This window comes from Jaculus jaculus, chromosome 1, assembly GCF_020740685.1.
Source record: "Jaculus jaculus isolate mJacJac1 chromosome 1, mJacJac1.mat.Y.cur, whole genome shotgun sequence".
Lineage (NCBI taxonomy): Eukaryota > Metazoa > Chordata > Mammalia > Rodentia > Dipodidae > Jaculus > Jaculus jaculus.
This window is the reverse complement of record NC_059102.1, coordinates 143,069,900-143,086,823: the sequence shown is the minus strand read 5'-3', so window position 1 is coordinate 143,086,823 and position 16,924 is coordinate 143,069,900. Positions and strand designations below refer to the sequence as shown.

Genomic DNA, 16,924 nt, shown 5'->3' with positions numbered 1-16,924 from the left:
AAAGGTGTACACCACCATGCCCAGCTAATAAAACTTTTTTAACTCTTCTTTCTCCCCCACCCCCCAAGGGTCTCACTCTAGGTCAGGCTGACCTGGAATTCACTAGGTACTCTCAGGGTGGCCTTGAACTTACAGCGATCTTCCTGCCTCTGCCTCCCAAGTGCTGAATTAAAGGTGTCTGCCACAACGCCTGGCTCTGAACCCCCTTTCTTATCTCAGCCTTTACCATACTGGACCATAACTATTCCTTGTTGGCCACTGCCAGTAAGCAATGATTCTCTAACTTCACCTATCACCTACCTCCCCGTGTAAAAACCAGACTTCCAAGTGTTTTTGGAGCCTGCGTGGACTATAGGTCTGGGGTGGGTCTTTGGCTGTATATTCTGGGGTTTGGGGTTCAGAGCTACCTAGAAAATGCCTGGGCAACATCCCTGAGCCTGGCCCATGACCTAGAACTAGGATGTGACAACATAGCGTTTGTGAGAATAAACCAGGGAGGTCACCTGCCAGAGTGGCGTACTCTGCCCAATAGCTGAAACCTGGAACGCAGGCTACCTTGAATGGGCTGGGGACATGCTGGTGAATCAGAACCCAGCCATGGGCCAGGAAGGCCTCTGCCCCAGAAGTGCTCAGCTTCCTCTCTAGCCCCAGACTGGGTTTGTCTGGGTCAGCTGTTCTGATTTCCTTGTCACCTGCCCTCAGCTCTCAGGCACTGCCATTATTAGCCTCTGAGAAGCAGGAGGTGTGAGGAGTGTGCCAGGAGCTTTCTGAAATAGTGCCCAGAGATACAGCAGCCATCAAAGATTGAACCCAGAGTCAAAATCCCTGACATACAGGGAGAATGTTCTGGAGGAAGTGCTCAGAGGAACTGCAATAGAAGTGGGTGTGATCTAGGGAGGGGATCTGGGAGAGGCAAGAAAATATACCACTGTCCTTTGGTCAAGCCTGAGAGGAGCAGGGGGTAGGTGGGCTGGGACAGGCCACCCAAGGCTCTGAGGACAGTGTTAGCGCTAAGGATAGGGGGAACTTTGAAGAATGGATAAGAAAGGTTTGATTTGCTTTTGCTATCTTTTTAAATTAAAATATGACAGCTGTTGTCACATACCTGAAATTCTAGTATTTGAGAGGACAAGACAGGAGGATCCCAATTTGAGGCCATCATGGGTTACACAGTGAGTCCCAGGCCAAACTTGAGCTACTGAGACCTTTTCTCAAAAATGAAATTATGGGGCTGGAGATATGGCTTAGTGGTTAAGGCAACTGCCTGCAATGCCAAATGACCCAGATTCAACTCCCCAGGACCCACGTAAACCAGATGCATAAGGTGGCACATTCTCTGGAAATTTTTCTGGCTCGGTTGCCCAAGATGTGTGTGACAAGCAATGCCTTCTGGGCTAGAGGTCCTACTGTTCTTTCAGGAACTGCTTGAGCAGTTCTGGAACATGCCAGAAAAAAAAAGAGAGAGAGAGAAGGCAGTCAGCCTGCAAGTGCTCAACAACAGATGGGAGGCTTCCACTGGCCAAATCTGTGAGCTTTAAAGTTATAACAGACTGTAAAATGCCAAGATAGGGTCTCACTCTAGTCCAAGCTGACCTGGAATTCACTATGTAGTCTCAGGGTGGCCTCGAACTCCTAACCTCTGCCTCCTGAGTGCTGGGATTAAAGGTGTATGCCACCACCATGCCCAGCAAATTTTATTTATTTACTTATTTGCAAACAGAGAGAGATAGAAGAGAGACAGAGAGAAAGGGTATGCCAGGGTCTCCAGGCACTACAAATGAATTCCACATGTATACACCACTTTGACTTTACATGGGTAATTAAACTCTGGTTGTTAGGCTCTGCAGGCAAGCTCCTTAACCACTGAACCATCTCTCTAGCCCTTCAACCCTTTTTTTCTAAAGACCTTTTACATGAAACTTGTCCGTGAAAACAAGTAAAGACCTAGAGGACTACAATCTGCTAGGGTCCCACCTGTCCCAGTCCCTATGCACCCCTGGCTGGGGAGAAGCAACCTCCCTGTGATAGTCTTGAGCTGGATTGGGGTAAGACTGCCTACCTCCCCTTCCCAGGGACTTGCAGACCCTCAGCAGGCTCTGACCTTTGTTCTGGAACCTCCACCCACCACACCAAAAAGCAGCTCTTGGGTCTGCTCAGCCACCCATTCCCAGCAGCACGCAGCACAGAAGAGGCCGTTTCAGTAGTTTATTGGACTTGCAGTTGAGGTGTACGCTCTACTGTACGGAACTTGGGAGCTGCAACAGACCAAGCGTTGGAGGCAGTGCGTAGACATGTAAACAAGACAAAACGAAAATGCAACTTCCGTGTGACTTAGGAGCAAATCAGTGGGCCTTGGCCCAGGGTTACATTCACAGCGTGGGTAAGTAAGTGCAAAAGAATGGAATGTCAGGGTGGGGGTGATGGTGATGGCTGCTCCCTCCTGGGCATCACTTCAGAAAGGTGGACTTGGAACCAGACCCATGCCCAGCAGCACCTGCTCCCATCCCCATCTCCCTCTCCTCACTGAGTCTCAGGAGCCATTGCTCAAGTCCAGGGGGACAGGAGTCTTTCCTCAAATAGATCTCACAATGTGGAAGGGGCAGAACCTCCAAATAAAGTGTTAAGGCAATAAATGAAACTCCCCAGCTCAGGGAAAAAAACACTGGCAAAGTCTGCAGGGCTGGCAGGATCCCTGCAACTGCGTGGATGTGGTACCATCCCTTGCAGGAGGGCAGGAGGAGCCCCCAGCAGACTCTGTACCGGTGACCCCAGAGCTGTTGTGCGTGGAATTGAAGGCAAAGTGCGGAGCCCAGCCTCTTGTCCAAATGAGGTTGGGGAAACCAGGCCAGCTGCACATCCTCTACCCTCCCCTGCCATGGTCCCTAGGCCCTCCCCACTGGGACCACCAGAAGCAGCAGATATGAGGGTCCTCTGTGGGCCCTGGTCCGAGCCCTCAGCAGAAGCCTAGCACCACCCGGGGGATTGTGGGCTCATGAGGGAGGGGGAAAAGCACTCAGCCCACCTCCTTCATCTTTGGTGGTGGCAGAGGTGGGAGAAAAAAGGAGTCTTTGGCAGGGCATGGGAATGCTGGAGGACAGCGTCCAGGATTGGTGATTGGGTTTGTCCAGAAATGAGCACAGCGGGAACAGGCTTACCTCCATCCCACCCCTGAAGAGCCTTCCAGACTGCCTAACAGCCAGATGCCTGAGGACACAGCTTTGGGCTGCTTCTAGCTCAGGACCCCGCAACCTTCACCACACAGCTTTGCCCAACCCATCCTTCACTTCCACTTCCGAAGCCACCCTGTCTCCAGTCCAGGGGAGGCTGGAGGTTCTGTGGTCCCATACTGAGCACCCTGACTCTCCCTGTCCCACTTCCACAGGCTTTCCTCTCTCATTACCTTCCCCTCGTCAGGCCCTGCTGACCCTGGTCCTGCCTCTACCTTCCCAGGGACACCCCAGGACAGCTGAGTAGGCCCCTAGTGGCTCCAGACCTCTCTGCAGAAATGTGTCCTCTGACTCTTAGAACCACCAGATGAGGGAGGCAATGGCCCTCAGCCACCATGGCTGTTGGATGCCAACCCAGAGGGAAGGAGGGGCAGCCTTTCACTCTGCCATCACCACTGCTGCACGAGCGAGGCCCAGGCAGCTGCTTCTCCCCTCCAGCCTGTGCTTGCCACTGCTACAGCTCTGCTATGGGTCCATTCTCTCGGGGCAGCACCCCATTCAGCCCCATGCTGCTGGCCACTGGTACCCCCAGGTAGCCCAGCAGGATCTCGCTGCGGCGCCGGGACAGTTGCAGGATGTCCTCTGCCAGTGCAGGCACCGACGTGTAGCGCACATTGTCCAGGTCAAACATGTCCCTCAGGTACTGCACAATCTGGTGCTGGGGTATAGAGGGCTGGCATTGGCCCACGTCCCCTACTGACATCCTCCAGAGCCCATGAAATCCCTTTCTCACCCACAGAGCCCTAGCCATTCTCAGGTATCTCCCTTCTGCGGGGGGTGGGGGGGGGGAAGGGTTCCCCTTTAGATTTTTCCTTTGAGAGCAGCCCGAGCCCCCAGACCTCTGCTGGCACCTGGGGATCCCTGTACTGGGCAGAGAAGGAGCAGGTGTCACTCCCGTGTACCTTGAAGAAAGCACAGACTTCGGCAAGCTGGGGCTTGGGTCCAAGGAAGCCGAAGGCCAGCACAGGGCTAACATGCTCCGATACGGAGTAGAAATGGGAGATGAAGCCATCGGGCACCTGCGGTGGGTGGCAGAGGTCAGGGCTGGGTTGAGGGGGCGCCCCTCCCGCCTCAGGAGAAATGTGAAAGCCCATTCATGTCCTCGCTAGATCCCTGGCAAATGACTCAAGCTGGTGCAGCCCCACTTCCCATTTCTGCTGAAAGGGCTACATCAGGCGGGGCCCGGAGAGCTCAGCAAGCAAGTGCTGGAGCACCGGCCGCAGGGAAGCTGGTGTGGGCTGGGCAGCAAAGCCTAGTGGGTGAGGGGGAGCAAAAGATCCTAGCTGAAAGAGGGCAGCCAGTGCCAACCTGTGCAGATACCAGTAGCCAGGCAGATGGGAAGAAAGGCTCCACCTGTTTCAGGCGCCCTGCCCCACCAGCCATACATGCCCTTCCTCCCTCCCAGGATGCCCTTTTCTGTTTACCAGCTCCTTGGACATGTACTGATGGCAACTCTGTGCCTGGCCCTAAGGAGATGGTGGGATGGGCAGCCAATAAAAGGTCATGCAGGCTGGGAGCTCCCAAGGTCCCAGCTCAGCTCTCCCCAGGGGCCTGACTAGTCACTCACCATCAAGAGCCTCCTCTTGGCTTTCAGGACAGACCAGCATGCAGTGGCCAGGGCCTAAAACACAGAAAGGCCCACCCCAGAGTCAGACCTTGTCTAACACGAGCCCTACACAGACCCTGGCCAGGACCAGCCCTACCCCCAATTCCCCCCACCCAAACCTGAAGGACAGGGCTTAGAGCCTGAACCCTACTATTTCTTTGTCCTTAATTTGGCATCGGAAACGTGTACCCTTGAAATTTAGGTTCTAATCCTTCCTGATTCAGGTCCCTGACTAGGTGCTGATTGTCCCCAAGCCTCAGTTTCCCAATCTGTTAAATGGCTATGACATGACACCCCACCATCTGTCTGGTGGTTGTGGGGAGCTGCAGCAAGTATTTGTAAAGGATCCAGTTGAAGATCAGCCCTGGGCAGCACCACATGTTGGCAGTGAAATGCTGGCAGACTGGGTCAGCTTCCCCCTATTTTCACTTGACATGATACTACATGAACCCAACACAGGGGGACCGTGCACCCTGCAGGTCTGGACCTGAGGCAGACAGGAGCACTGGAATGCCAGGCCTGGCAGACCCAAATCTAGAGGGGCAGAGGATGGCCCAGGAGCAGGTGCCTCACTAGGGACCACAAGAAGGGAGCCCAGCCAGTGCCCAGGATCATGTGACATGCTTGCAAGGGAGGGGGGCGGTGACTCACGGTCTCCTTGAAGCTATCAGACAACCAGCGGTTCCGCAGAACAGCGAGCACCGAGGACGGGGGATTCTCCAGGTCCTCGAAGGCATCCATGAGGATGAAGTCAAGCACAATGTCGAAGAAGCTCATGCATGCCACCTGAAAGAGGGGAGCTGTTCCTGGAGCCACTGTGCACACAGCAAAAGCAAGGCCTGCTGGGGCCTGGAGCAGGGCCGAAGGGCAGGCTCTGTGAGGGCGCTGAGGGAGCCATCTCGGCCGCCTGGAACAGATGCAGGGGTGGGCACAGACCCCTACTCCTGCTCAACGACCCCAGGAAACTCAACATGAAACAACTCACCCCGCGGCCTTCCAGCTCCAGCCGGGTGGTGGCCCATGTCTCAGGCCGCAAGGCATAGCTCAACATCTCTTCATAGCTCTCCTGAAAGCCTTTGGGGCTCTGTGGGGACAGAAACACAGCCTGCTCTGGTCATGGGAGAGGCACGGAGACCCAGATGGACAAGATTCACAGGGACAGGCTAGCTGGTAGAAGGGAACATGTCAATGCAGGGATGGGGCCTTGCCCAAGAGAGGCAGCAAAATCTTCCAAAGAACTCGGGTGTGTCTGGGAAAGATTCCACGTCAAGTCACTCGGCCATGCCTCACTCACTGAGTGATCACCTACTGCCTTCCAGGAGACAGGCATGACCCTGCAGGACTATCTCACCACGCAGGGGCATGAGAGGGCAGATGGTTTGGAGGGGTCAGGCGCCGAACTCACCCCTGTGCCAGCATCAGGCCAGCCCTCAGCTCCTAAGCATTCCGTGAGCAGTGGAGAAGAATGCTGCAGGAGCTGGGGGCGTGGCTTATCAGGAGAGCTCAGCCTAGCATGGGAATGTGGCTAATATGGGACAGAGCCACTTACACCCACGTACAGGGACATGGGGCACAGTTAGGAAGTGGCCTGACATTACCAATCTGGAGCCTGGACAAGTCCCACAGGGTCAGCATCCTCTCATACCATGGATGGTCCAGCTCACCTGCTTATAGAGCCCTAATAGAGCCACGTGGGCTCCTGCTCCCATCACAGGGCTCAGCACAGGTTTGGTAACTGCCCACCTCATAATGACACGGCTGTCTGGTGCTGCAATGGAGCAGAGGCCTCATTCTTGCCCTCCCTCCCCTACCAGGGAGGCCACAGCCAGCCAGCGAAGGTGAAAGGATGGGCCTGGCCTTCTTGGCTACAAAGCCTGGCTCCTCATTTCACAGGCACAGTGGACAAGGCAGGCAGGCTTCCTTCCATCTCCCAGCTCAGATGAGCGGCAAGAGCTCAAGAAACATGAGTATAGCCCGGAGCTCACTGTGGGGGCATGGGGCAGGTGCTGGGGGGGGGGGGAATAATTACCTGAAAGATGTTCACAAAGCACCTGCCCTACACGGGCACCACTGTGTGCACACCTGCACCAGGCTTACAGCCCAGCCCCTCGTGGAGTTCACTCCATAGGGAAGAGCAAGAGGTGGCACCCACAAGCAAGATGCAGGGTGACTAGGCCACAGAGGTGGAGGAAACCCTTGGTGCTCATCTTCTCATCCATTAAACCCATACACATTTCCACTCTCCTCTACATACATTCCACAACAAAGTTGTTTTAAAAAAAGAACTGACCAGCACTCAGGAGGCAGAGGTAGGAGGATTGCTGTGAGTTCTAGGCCACCCAGAGACTACACAATGAATTCCAGGTCAGTCTGGACTAGAATGAAACCTTACCTCGAAAAACCAAAAGCAAAACAAAAAAAGAGAACAGCACAGAACTGAGACAGACTACACGATGTAAAGGCCCAGGGCAGGCAGAGTCTGGCCACACCAGCTCATAGCTGAAACCTCAGCCCTCCAGCGGGACACATGAGGAGCACTTGGCACAGCCACGGAATAACACTCAGGCTATGCACTGATCAGAGTGCCAAGAGGGGTCTGAAGCAGATGGAGGACAAGAGTGGACAGGGCTTTCAGCACCATTCCTCCAGCATGGGAGAGCAAGCAAGGCAGAGAGGACAAGCCGAGTTAGAAGCCTTGCTCCAGCTGAATGTGATGTGACACAGTGATCTCAGCACTCGGGGGACTGAGACAGGAGGGCTGCATGAATTCAGGGCCAGTCTGGGAAATAGAGAGAGAACAAAACAAAGAAACAAAACCACAACAAGGGCTGGTGAGATGGCTTAGCAGTTAAGGCATTTGCCTGCAAAGCCAAAGGACCGAGGTTCGATTCCCCAGGACTCACATAAGCCAGATGTACAAGGTGGCGCATGTGTCTGGACTTCATTTGCAGTGGCTGGATGCCCTGGCACGCCCATTCTTTCTCTCTCTCTCCACCTCTGTCTGACTGTCTCTCTTAAATAAATAAATAAAAACAAGCCTGATGTGGTGGAACATGCCTTTAATCCTAGCACTTGTGAGGCTGAGGCAGGAGGATCACTGTGAGTTCTATTGAGGCCAGCCCGAGAATTCTAGGTCAGGGTGGACTAGAGTGAGACCCTACCATGAAAACCAAAAACATAAAAATTAAAAATCCAAAACAAAAGAAAAACCCAGCCAGGGTATGGTAACACATGACTTTAATCCCAGGCAGAGATAGGAGGACTGCTCTGAGTTCAAGGCCAGCCAGAAACTACAATGAGATCCAGGTCAGCAAGGGCTAGAGTGCGACCCTATCTCAAAACAAATGAAAAAAGGGTGGGGGCACTGGAAAGATGGTTTAGCAGTTAAGAAGTTTGTCTACAAAGCCAAAGGACCCTGGTTCGATTCTTTAGGACCCACATAAGCCAGATGCACAAGGGAGCACATGCATCTGGAGTTCATTTGCAGTGGCTGGAGGCTCTAGCATGCCCGTTCTTCTCCTCTTTCTGCCTCTATCTTTAAAAAAAGAAAAAGTAGCCACAAAGACAATTAACAACAACAACAACAACAACAACAAAACATGCTATAGAGGTGCGTGCCTGTAATTCTAGCACTTGACAGGCTGAGACAGGAGGGTTAGAAGTTCAGGGTTGGGCTGGAGAGATGGCTTAGCAGTTAAGGCTTTTGCCTACAAAGTCAAAAGACCTGGGTTTGATTCACCAGGGCCCACATAAGCCAGATATACAAGGTGGCACATGTGTCTAGAGTTCCTTTGTAGTGGCTAGAGGGCCTGGCACACTCATATTCTCCCTCTCTCTCTCTCTCTCTCCTTCTCCTTCTCTTTCTCTCTCTCTCTCCCCCTCTCCCTCTCTCCCTCCCTCTCAAATAAATAATAAAGAAGTTCAGGCCCAGCTACAAATGGAGTTTGAAGGTGAGCATGGTGGCACACACCTTTAATCCTAGCACTTGGGAGGCAGAGGTAGGCAGATTGCTGTGAGTTTGAGGCCACCCTGAATACACAGTGAATTCTAGGTCAGCCTGGGCTAGAGTGAGACTACCTCACAAAAACAAAAACAAAAACAAAAAATTAGCTTGAGGCCATTCTGGGATACGTGAGATCCAGTCTTCAAGCCAGGAATGGTGGCTCACACCTTTAATTCCAGCACTGGGAAAACTGAGGTACGAGTATCCCTGAGTTCAAGTCTAGCCTGGGCTAGAGTGAGTTCCAAGTCCACTGGGCTACAGTAATACCCTACCCTGGGGGGAAAAAAAAAGGTTTTTTTTAAATAGACATTTTTTATTTTACTTATTTGAAAGCACCAGACAGAGCAAGAGGCAGAATGAGAGAGAGAATGGGCGCACCAGGGCCTCCAGCCACTGCAACCGAACTCTAGACACGTGTGCCCCTTGTGCATCTGGCCTCAAACTGGGGTCCTTAGGCTTCACAGGGAAGAACTTAACTACTAAGCCATCTCTCCAGTCCCAAAAAAAAGTTTTGCTCCAACTCATCAACAAGGAAAAGCAGCTGTGGGCAATGACAACGAAAACTTATGCAACCTCATGCATCCACATCAACAGCCGTGGAGCAATGGGTAAAATGGCAAAGGTTAAAAAGATTGCAAATGTCCGTCGTCAGCCAAGGTATGAGGACACACTCTTACCTTGCCAGGGGACAAAAGGGTTCAGGCCTTTCAGAAGGCAAACTAGTGAGATCCACCAGCCCTCAAAATGTCCCACAATGACCTGTGACCAAGAGCTCACAGGTCACCTTAGGCAGAGTAGTCATGTCTGTGTTGGTGATGATCGCATGCCACTCAAGTGTCCACACGCAAGGGAATAGGACAGACAAGAAGTGGCCCACACAAAGGGGTGTTCTGCAGTCAGTAGCCACCACCCGACTTCCTGATGTGGGATAAGATGAATAAGCTACCCTGTGACACCAAAAGGCCAAGCTTTAGGCCATCAGGAGGATAAGCAGGCTAGGAGACTAGGCATGGATTTGTGCAGCCAGCAGGAGCACATGTCAGACGAAGCAGGCAGGGGCAAACTCACAGAGATCTCCAACCTCTGCCTCCTGAGTGCTGGGGTTAAAGGCATGCACCACCAAGCCCAGCTGGTTTCTTTTTTTTTTTTTTAATTATCTATTTATTTATTTTGAGAGAGAGAAAGAATGGGTGCTGTAGATACTCTAGCTGCTGCAAACAAACTCCAGACACATGCCACACCTCGTGCATCTGGGCTTACATGGGTACTGGGGAATTGAACCCGGGTGATTAGGGTTTACAAGCAAGTACCTTAACCACTGATCCATCACTCCAGTCTCCAGCTCAGTTTTGTACATCTGGCTTTATGTGGATAGTGGGGAATAGAACCTTGGCTGGCAGGCTTAGCATGCAAGCACCTTTAACCACTGATCTACACCATCTCTCTAGCCTGCAAAGCCTAAAGACCTGGGATCCATTCCCCAGTACCCACATAAAGCCAGATGCACAAGGTGACACATGCATCTGGAGTTAGTTAGCAGTGACTGGAGGTTCTGGTGTACCCATTCTCTATCTGCCTCTTTTTCTTTCTCAAACAAATTAAATTTTTTATTTTATTTATTTATTTATTTTGGCTTTTTTGAGGTAGGATCTCACTCTAGCCCAGGCTAACTTAGAATGCACTATGTAATTTCAGGGTACTCTTGAAACCATGGTGATCCTCCTACCTCTGCTTCCTGAGTACTGGGATTAAAGGTGTGTACCACCACATCTGACCAATAATTTTTTTTTAAGTAGTAGAGCTGGGTGTAGTGATACATGTCTTTAATCCTAGCACTTGGGAGGCAGAAGTAGGAGGATCACTGTGAGTTCCAGGCCACTCTGAGACTACATAGTAAATTCCAGGTCAGCCTGGGCTATAGCAAGACCAAAATCCAAAATAAAAAGTACTACAAATCTCTATTTTTCTTAAGAAGGAACAGGGAAAAACAATATATAGAAAGAACTAACCAAGCCAGGTGTGGTGGCACACGTCTTTAATCTCCCAGCACTTAGGAGACAGAGGTAGGAGGGTAACTATTAGTTTGAGGCCACCCTGAGACTACGTAGTTAATTCTAGGTCAGCCTGAACTAGATTGAGACCCTACCTCAAAACACCAATAAATAAATAAAGAACTAAGCAGCCAGGTGTGGTGGCATACATCTTTAATCCTTGCATTCAGAAGGCAGAGGTAGGAGGATCACTGTGAGTTCAAGACCAGCTGGGGACTACAGAGTGAACTTCACTTCAGCCTGGACTAGAGCAAGGCCCTACCTCAGGGGCTGGTGGGGGAGCGGGCTAACCAAAAGCCAACAATGCAAAGCAAACACCAAACTGGAACTGAATACAAGTTTGTACCTTCTCGGCCTTGGTCATCAGGCCTGTCACCATCTGTCGGCCAACCTCCCCAAAGAAGAGCTGATTGTTTCTGTCTTCCAAAAGTCCCTGAGAAAGGAGAGGAAAAATGAGCCAGTCTCCCAAAGCCTGTGGAGAGGGAGGAGCAACAGCTAGGCAGGTGATTCCAGCTGCACGGGGCGGGCCTGTCACCCTCTCTTAGTGGTCCCTGGGCCGCACCTACCTCGAAGGCCAGCCGTACACAATGCAGCTTGGCTAGGAAGTCCTGGTCACTGTAGCATCCCAGCAACTCTGTCCTGAGGAGAGAAACAGATGGTGTTAAGTCACCTGGTCCTGCCCAGCCAGTCCCCACAAGGGGACAGGGTACAAGCTGGGTGGGGCATGAGGAGGTGAGAGACAAGGTCCCGGGAGGCCCTGGCTCGGCCTGACAGCACGCTCTCTAGCTGGTAGTGGCCTCCCTCTAGCCTCGGTTTCAACAGTCAACAGCCAAGGCCGAACAGCTGCTCTGCGAGGGCGGTCTGCTCGTGTCATCTGGGCTGGCCTCAGCCCCCTCCAGGCCAGGGCTGTGCTCACTGGCCCCTGGCAGAAGACAGGTGTGACCGAATGGCTTCCAGATGGCAGCTTCTGTCCTACTCTCTCACTATGGCTCCATCCTGAGCTTTCCACCATGTGGGACCGCTGGACTTAAAGCATAGTCAAGTGTGTAAGTTACGACTAGAACGCCACGCTCTGAGTTCCACGCCACTCAGCAGAGAGCTAACAGGTAATAGGAGTGGCGGGGTAGAACCACGGAGGCAGGAGAGCCAGTTTGAAGCCAGCCTGGGCTATGTAGCAATTCTTCCTCAAAAATCTCTCCCCCACTAGAGAGATTGCTCAGTGGTTAAAGAAGCTTGCTTACATATCCTGATGACCTGGGTTTGATTCCACAGTCCTAATGTAAAGCCAGATGCACAAACTGGCACATGCTCCTGGAGTTTGTTTGCAGTGGAAGGAGGCCCTGGCATCCCTATTCATATTCTCATATTCATTCTCTCTCCTTGTAAATAAATAAATAAAAATAAAAATAAAGGGGCAGGAGAGATGGCTTAGTGGTTAAGTGCTTGCCTGTGAAACCTAAGGACCCGGGTTCAAGGCTCAATTCCCCAGGACCCACGTTTGCCAGATGCACAAGGGGGCGCACGCGTCTGGAGTTTGTTTGCAGTGGCTGGAGGCCCTGGTGCGCCCATTCCGTCTCTTTCTCTCTATCTGCCTCTTTCTCTCTCTGTCTGTCGCTCTCAAATAAATAAATAAAAATGAACAAAAAAAAAATTTTTAAATAAATAAATAAAAATAAAATCTCTCCCCCAAAAAGAGGACCAAAAGACCCACCTAAAGGCACAGAAGAGGATGCTGAAGCAAAGAGACAAAAAGCCCACAGAGCTAGAGAGATGGCTTTGTGGTTAAGGCACTTGCCAGGTTTGATTTCCCAGGATCCATGAAATGCCAGATGCACAAGGTGGTCCATGCATCTGGAGTTTGTTTGCAGTGGCTGAAGGCCCTGGCACACCCATTCTCTCTCTATCTGCCTTTCTTCCTCTCTCTCAATAAATAAATATGTGTGTGTATGTATGTGCACATACATACATACATATATACATATACATATACATATACATATACATATACATATACATATACATATACATATACATATACATATCCACACTGCAAAGTGGCAGTCTATCTGTCTGTTTGTCTCAAAGGCTTGAAACAGAACTCAGGGCCTTGCACATGCCAGGCAAGCATTCCACCACTGAGCTGCATGCCCAAGTCTAGGTTCATTTTTGACCTCTGCTACAAAGGGTTGGAAACAGGAGCTCTAACACCCACTGTGGCCTCCAGTCAGCCTATGATTACCCAACCTAGTCCCCTCAAGACAATGCAGGCCTCTGTAGCACTTCCCTGGGGCCGGAGGCCACCTGACAGCCTCCATATACTCTCACCTGAGGGTGCGGCAGGGCACCTTCCCCTCCTTCACCAGCTGCAGGGCCTCCTCATAGGCTGCGGCGGGCCTGGAGAGGGGGAGTGTGTAATCTCCAACCTGCAGGGTCTCAAAGAGCTGGGGAAGGGGCCAAGGAGGCCTGTGAGCAGCATCCTATGGGGGCTAGGGTCCCAGCCCTAGGGACCTGCCCATGCCCCCATCAGGAAGATGTCAGGGGCCCACTGGCCCATGAGATAGGAGGCCTAGGTTCACATCTAATCCTGGCTCTTAGCATCTTTACTTCCACGTGCCCTTCCCAAAGATACTATTAAGACACGAGCTCTTGTCTTCCCATCCCAGGCAAGGATATGGTGACCCACACACATGGGCACAGTAATAGACTAATGCCAAGCAGGCCCAGTGCATTGAAGACGAGAGGCCAGTGTGAGCTGGAGCCTCTTCTCTCACCCTGGGGACCCACAGCCCTTGCTTCTCAGGCCTCCCTGCCTCCAGCAGCTTTGCTGAGTTCCCAGGAAGCAGCGGTTTCCACAATGGATAATGCCCTCGCTTCCCCACAACTCAGTGCTACTCCAGTGGGCATGTACTGGAGCCCCAGCCTGGCCCGACCCCACTCAGTCTCTATACAAGTCACCTCAGTGGCTGAAAAGAAGGAGTCTTCAGAGGTCAGACTATCCTCGTCGTCAGCCCGTAGCCGTAGCGAGCCCTCAGCCAGGGGCAGCATGAGGGTCCTCTCTGAAAGAACGCCAAAACAGGGCTGAGCCGGGCGTGGTGGTGCACGCCTTTAATCCCAGCACTCCGGAGGCAGAGGTAGGAGAATCGCCGTGAGTTCAATGCCACCCTGAGACTACATAGTAAGACCTGGATTAGAGTAAAACCCTACCTGGAAAAACTTATAAAAAAGGAAAAAGGACAGGGCTGAGTAGAGACCCACACAGAGCTGGCAGGAATCCTGGCATGCAGCACGTCCACTCAGACTCCCAGAGCCTCTGCCTGGGGACGGTGGGACTAGAGGTCACAAGCTTCTCTGAGCTACGTGAGGACCTTAGGGTTGCCACCTCAGATGCCCTCATGCTCACAACATGCTTGGAGATGGACAAGGAGGCGAGGATCCAGGCTTGCCAAGGGAACTTGCCCACCACAGATGTGAGGCCTAGCAGCCCCTAGGCTCTACAGGAAAGGACTCTGTTCTATGTGAGCAAGTTATTTCCCTTTCTGACAGGCTAACACCTAGCCTCAACAGAGTCCAGTTGGTGTCTCCTTGTCTAATGGCTCTAGAACTCATGGGTTTGGACCTTTGAGGGTGCATAAGAAAGACGTGTCAAATAAGCAAAGGACACAGAGCTATGGTGGCCTCCTCAAAGTCCCCACTAACCTCTGTATTCTTCCAGTAGGCAAAGCCACACAGACCACATAGCATGAAACCGGAGAGAATGTAGCCTTGGACAATCTTCCCTTGCTGCCCATGGTGGTGGGGGGGGTATGCATCCTGGTAAGGACCAGGGGGTGGCAGCACCGCAAGGGCCTGGCACACAGTAGCCATGAGGAGGGCACTGGCCATTGGAATGAACTACCTGGTTCTCTCTCTGGTGTCACATCCCCTTACCTCCACAGAGTGATAAAAGAACATGCCTGTGGACTCTGCCTGCTTTGGGGGCTAGCCAAAATAATGAGCCCACCGAAGGCCTGGACAGCCATCAGGAAGCTGTGGATATGCAAGAATCAAGGCCTGCCACCAAGCGGCTGGAGCAAGACACGCTTGGCCAGGGACTCCTGGGACCTCCTCCTGGTTCTGCTTTGGTATGCCACGTTTAAGGGGAAGCCTCAGCTCTATCACTGGAGAACGAGGACCCATTCCTCTTGCTTCCTCCCTGTCTCCATGACCGGCACCCTGGGGCCCTGCAGACTGCACAGCCCCCACTTACCAAGGTCCAGCAACATGCTGTCAGAGGGGAAGGTGGAGCCAAACTCCTCTTGCAGGTGGTAGGCTCGGTGCAGCAGGGACTCCAGCTTCTCAGCAAACTCCCTCCGCTGCGACTCTGGCTGTGGCAAAGACAACTGTCAACCTGGAGCTGAGACGCTCCCCAGGGGAATGGCCCCTTCCCTCACCAGGTCCCTGGTGAATGAATGAAGAAGGTTCTAGACTCAGAAAATAAGCTCTGGACCTGCAGTGCCCCTGACCATGATAGGAGGTACCAGCCACATGTAGTCATGAACTCCTAAAACACATAGTTCTTATCACCAAGAGTAAATACACATGCAACAATTAACAGTACCAAAAAACAGTGCAAAATACCTCAGCAGCTGGGTATGGCATCCCTCTCTAGAAACCCTTATAGACGACAGGAGGTCATCTACTCAACAGCTTTCCTCTGTGGCCAAACACACCTGTGTTCATAGCTCAGCATACCCAGTTCCAAACTGTGCAGCCTCCAGCAAACAGATTCCTTACCCTGAGCCTCAGTTTCTCTCTCTCAGTGGTGACAAGAGCCTGCCTCCTAGGATTCTAGGACGAACAATGTAGACCTGTATATAAAAGCACACTGCACAAGACCGGCCTTTTCTGATCACCACCGGGTAATGACTCTCCTGACAATGAGGAGGTTACTGTGTGCCCTGTGATGAGGCAGGTGGAGCCAGAATGAGTGGGGTGGAAGCCCCCTGCTACATGCAAACCATGGGTGCTTAGCAAAGCCTTGCACAGCAGACTTCAGCCTCAGAAGTCCTACCTAAAAGGGGTACTTGAAGCCGGCCGTGGTGGTGCACACCTTTAAACCCAGCACTCAGGAGAGGCAGGGGTAGGAGGATCGCTGTGAGTTTGAGGCCACCCTGAGACTACATAGTGAATTCCAGGTCAGCCTGGACCAGAGTAAGACCCTACCTTGAAAAATAAAACCAAACCAAAAAACAGGGTACTGAAAATAGCCCTGTTAACAACTGCCCAGGACACAGGGGCAGCTGCAGACAGTTAACAGCCTGGATACAAAGGGGCACCCCAGCGCCATGATGCTCTGGTGTCATGAGCCACAACTGAGGTCAGACAGGGAGGCTGGCAGGCTAGGGGAGGATGCAGGTATCAGGAGAAAACATGAAAGGAGGACCCGGTGGAGATGGAGGGGGGAATCAAATGTGGAGGGAAAAGCTTCCGTTGGCCTCCAGGCCTCGTTGCTGCACCTGGCCTCTAAGCTGAGGCTGGGAAGTGGGGTGCTACTCCTCCCGCCCTGGGCTTCTGTGCCCAGGGCCCAGGGTGAGGGAAGAGCTAGTCTGACTGCTCTTTCCAAGGAGGCTGCCAGAGGCTGCCCTGAGGTAACTGTAACCCAGGAGGGAACCCACAAGAGCCAATTAAGCTTGAGGTGCAGGAAGTGCCCAGAGGCACCATCACCGGCACCATCACCGAGGCTCGGCCAGTAAGCTCAGAGCCTCAGAGGCATCCCTCTGAGGCAGGGATGTAGGGTCCCATTCCACACAAGAATATAAGGAGGTTAAGTGGCCCAGGTCACTCAGTTGGAGTGTGGCAGGACAGTAGGCTAAAGGCCTACAGAACTCTGGACTCCACAGGCCACTCTGCTGGGTTCTTTGGTGAGGTCAGGCCCATTCCCAGGAGCCGACAGAGCCTGCCTGGCAGCTCTGGGAGATGTCTGCCAGCTCTCTGTGAAACAACCTCAGGATAGGCAAGTTTCATAGATGTGACAGCAGAAACACACTCAGGAAGAGAA

The 16,924-nt window shown here is 52.4% G+C and overlaps 1 protein-coding gene across 1 annotated transcript in view; it reads right to left on the bottom strand.

Moving 5' to 3' along the window:
• Positions 1-2,191: 2,191 nt before the first annotated feature.
• Miga2 (mitoguardin 2) overlaps positions 2,192-16,924 on the bottom strand; it is a 29,887-nt gene continuing 15,154 nt past the window's right edge. The window contains exons 7-16 of the mRNA XM_004671780.2: positions 15,134-15,251; positions 13,843-13,943; positions 13,213-13,328; positions 11,454-11,526; positions 11,234-11,320; positions 5,819-5,917; positions 5,485-5,619; positions 4,795-4,848; positions 4,130-4,246; positions 2,192-3,885 (exon numbers count right to left, since the gene is read on the bottom strand). Of these exons, the coding sequence (XP_004671837.1) occupies positions 3,682-3,885; positions 4,130-4,246; positions 4,795-4,848; positions 5,485-5,619; positions 5,819-5,917; positions 11,234-11,320; positions 11,454-11,526; positions 13,213-13,328; positions 13,843-13,943; positions 15,134-15,251 (1,104 nt within the window). The 3' untranslated portion in view covers positions 2,192-3,681. The remainder of the gene's footprint in view (positions 3,886-4,129; positions 4,247-4,794; positions 4,849-5,484; positions 5,620-5,818; positions 5,918-11,233; positions 11,321-11,453; positions 11,527-13,212; positions 13,329-13,842; positions 13,944-15,133; positions 15,252-16,924) is intronic.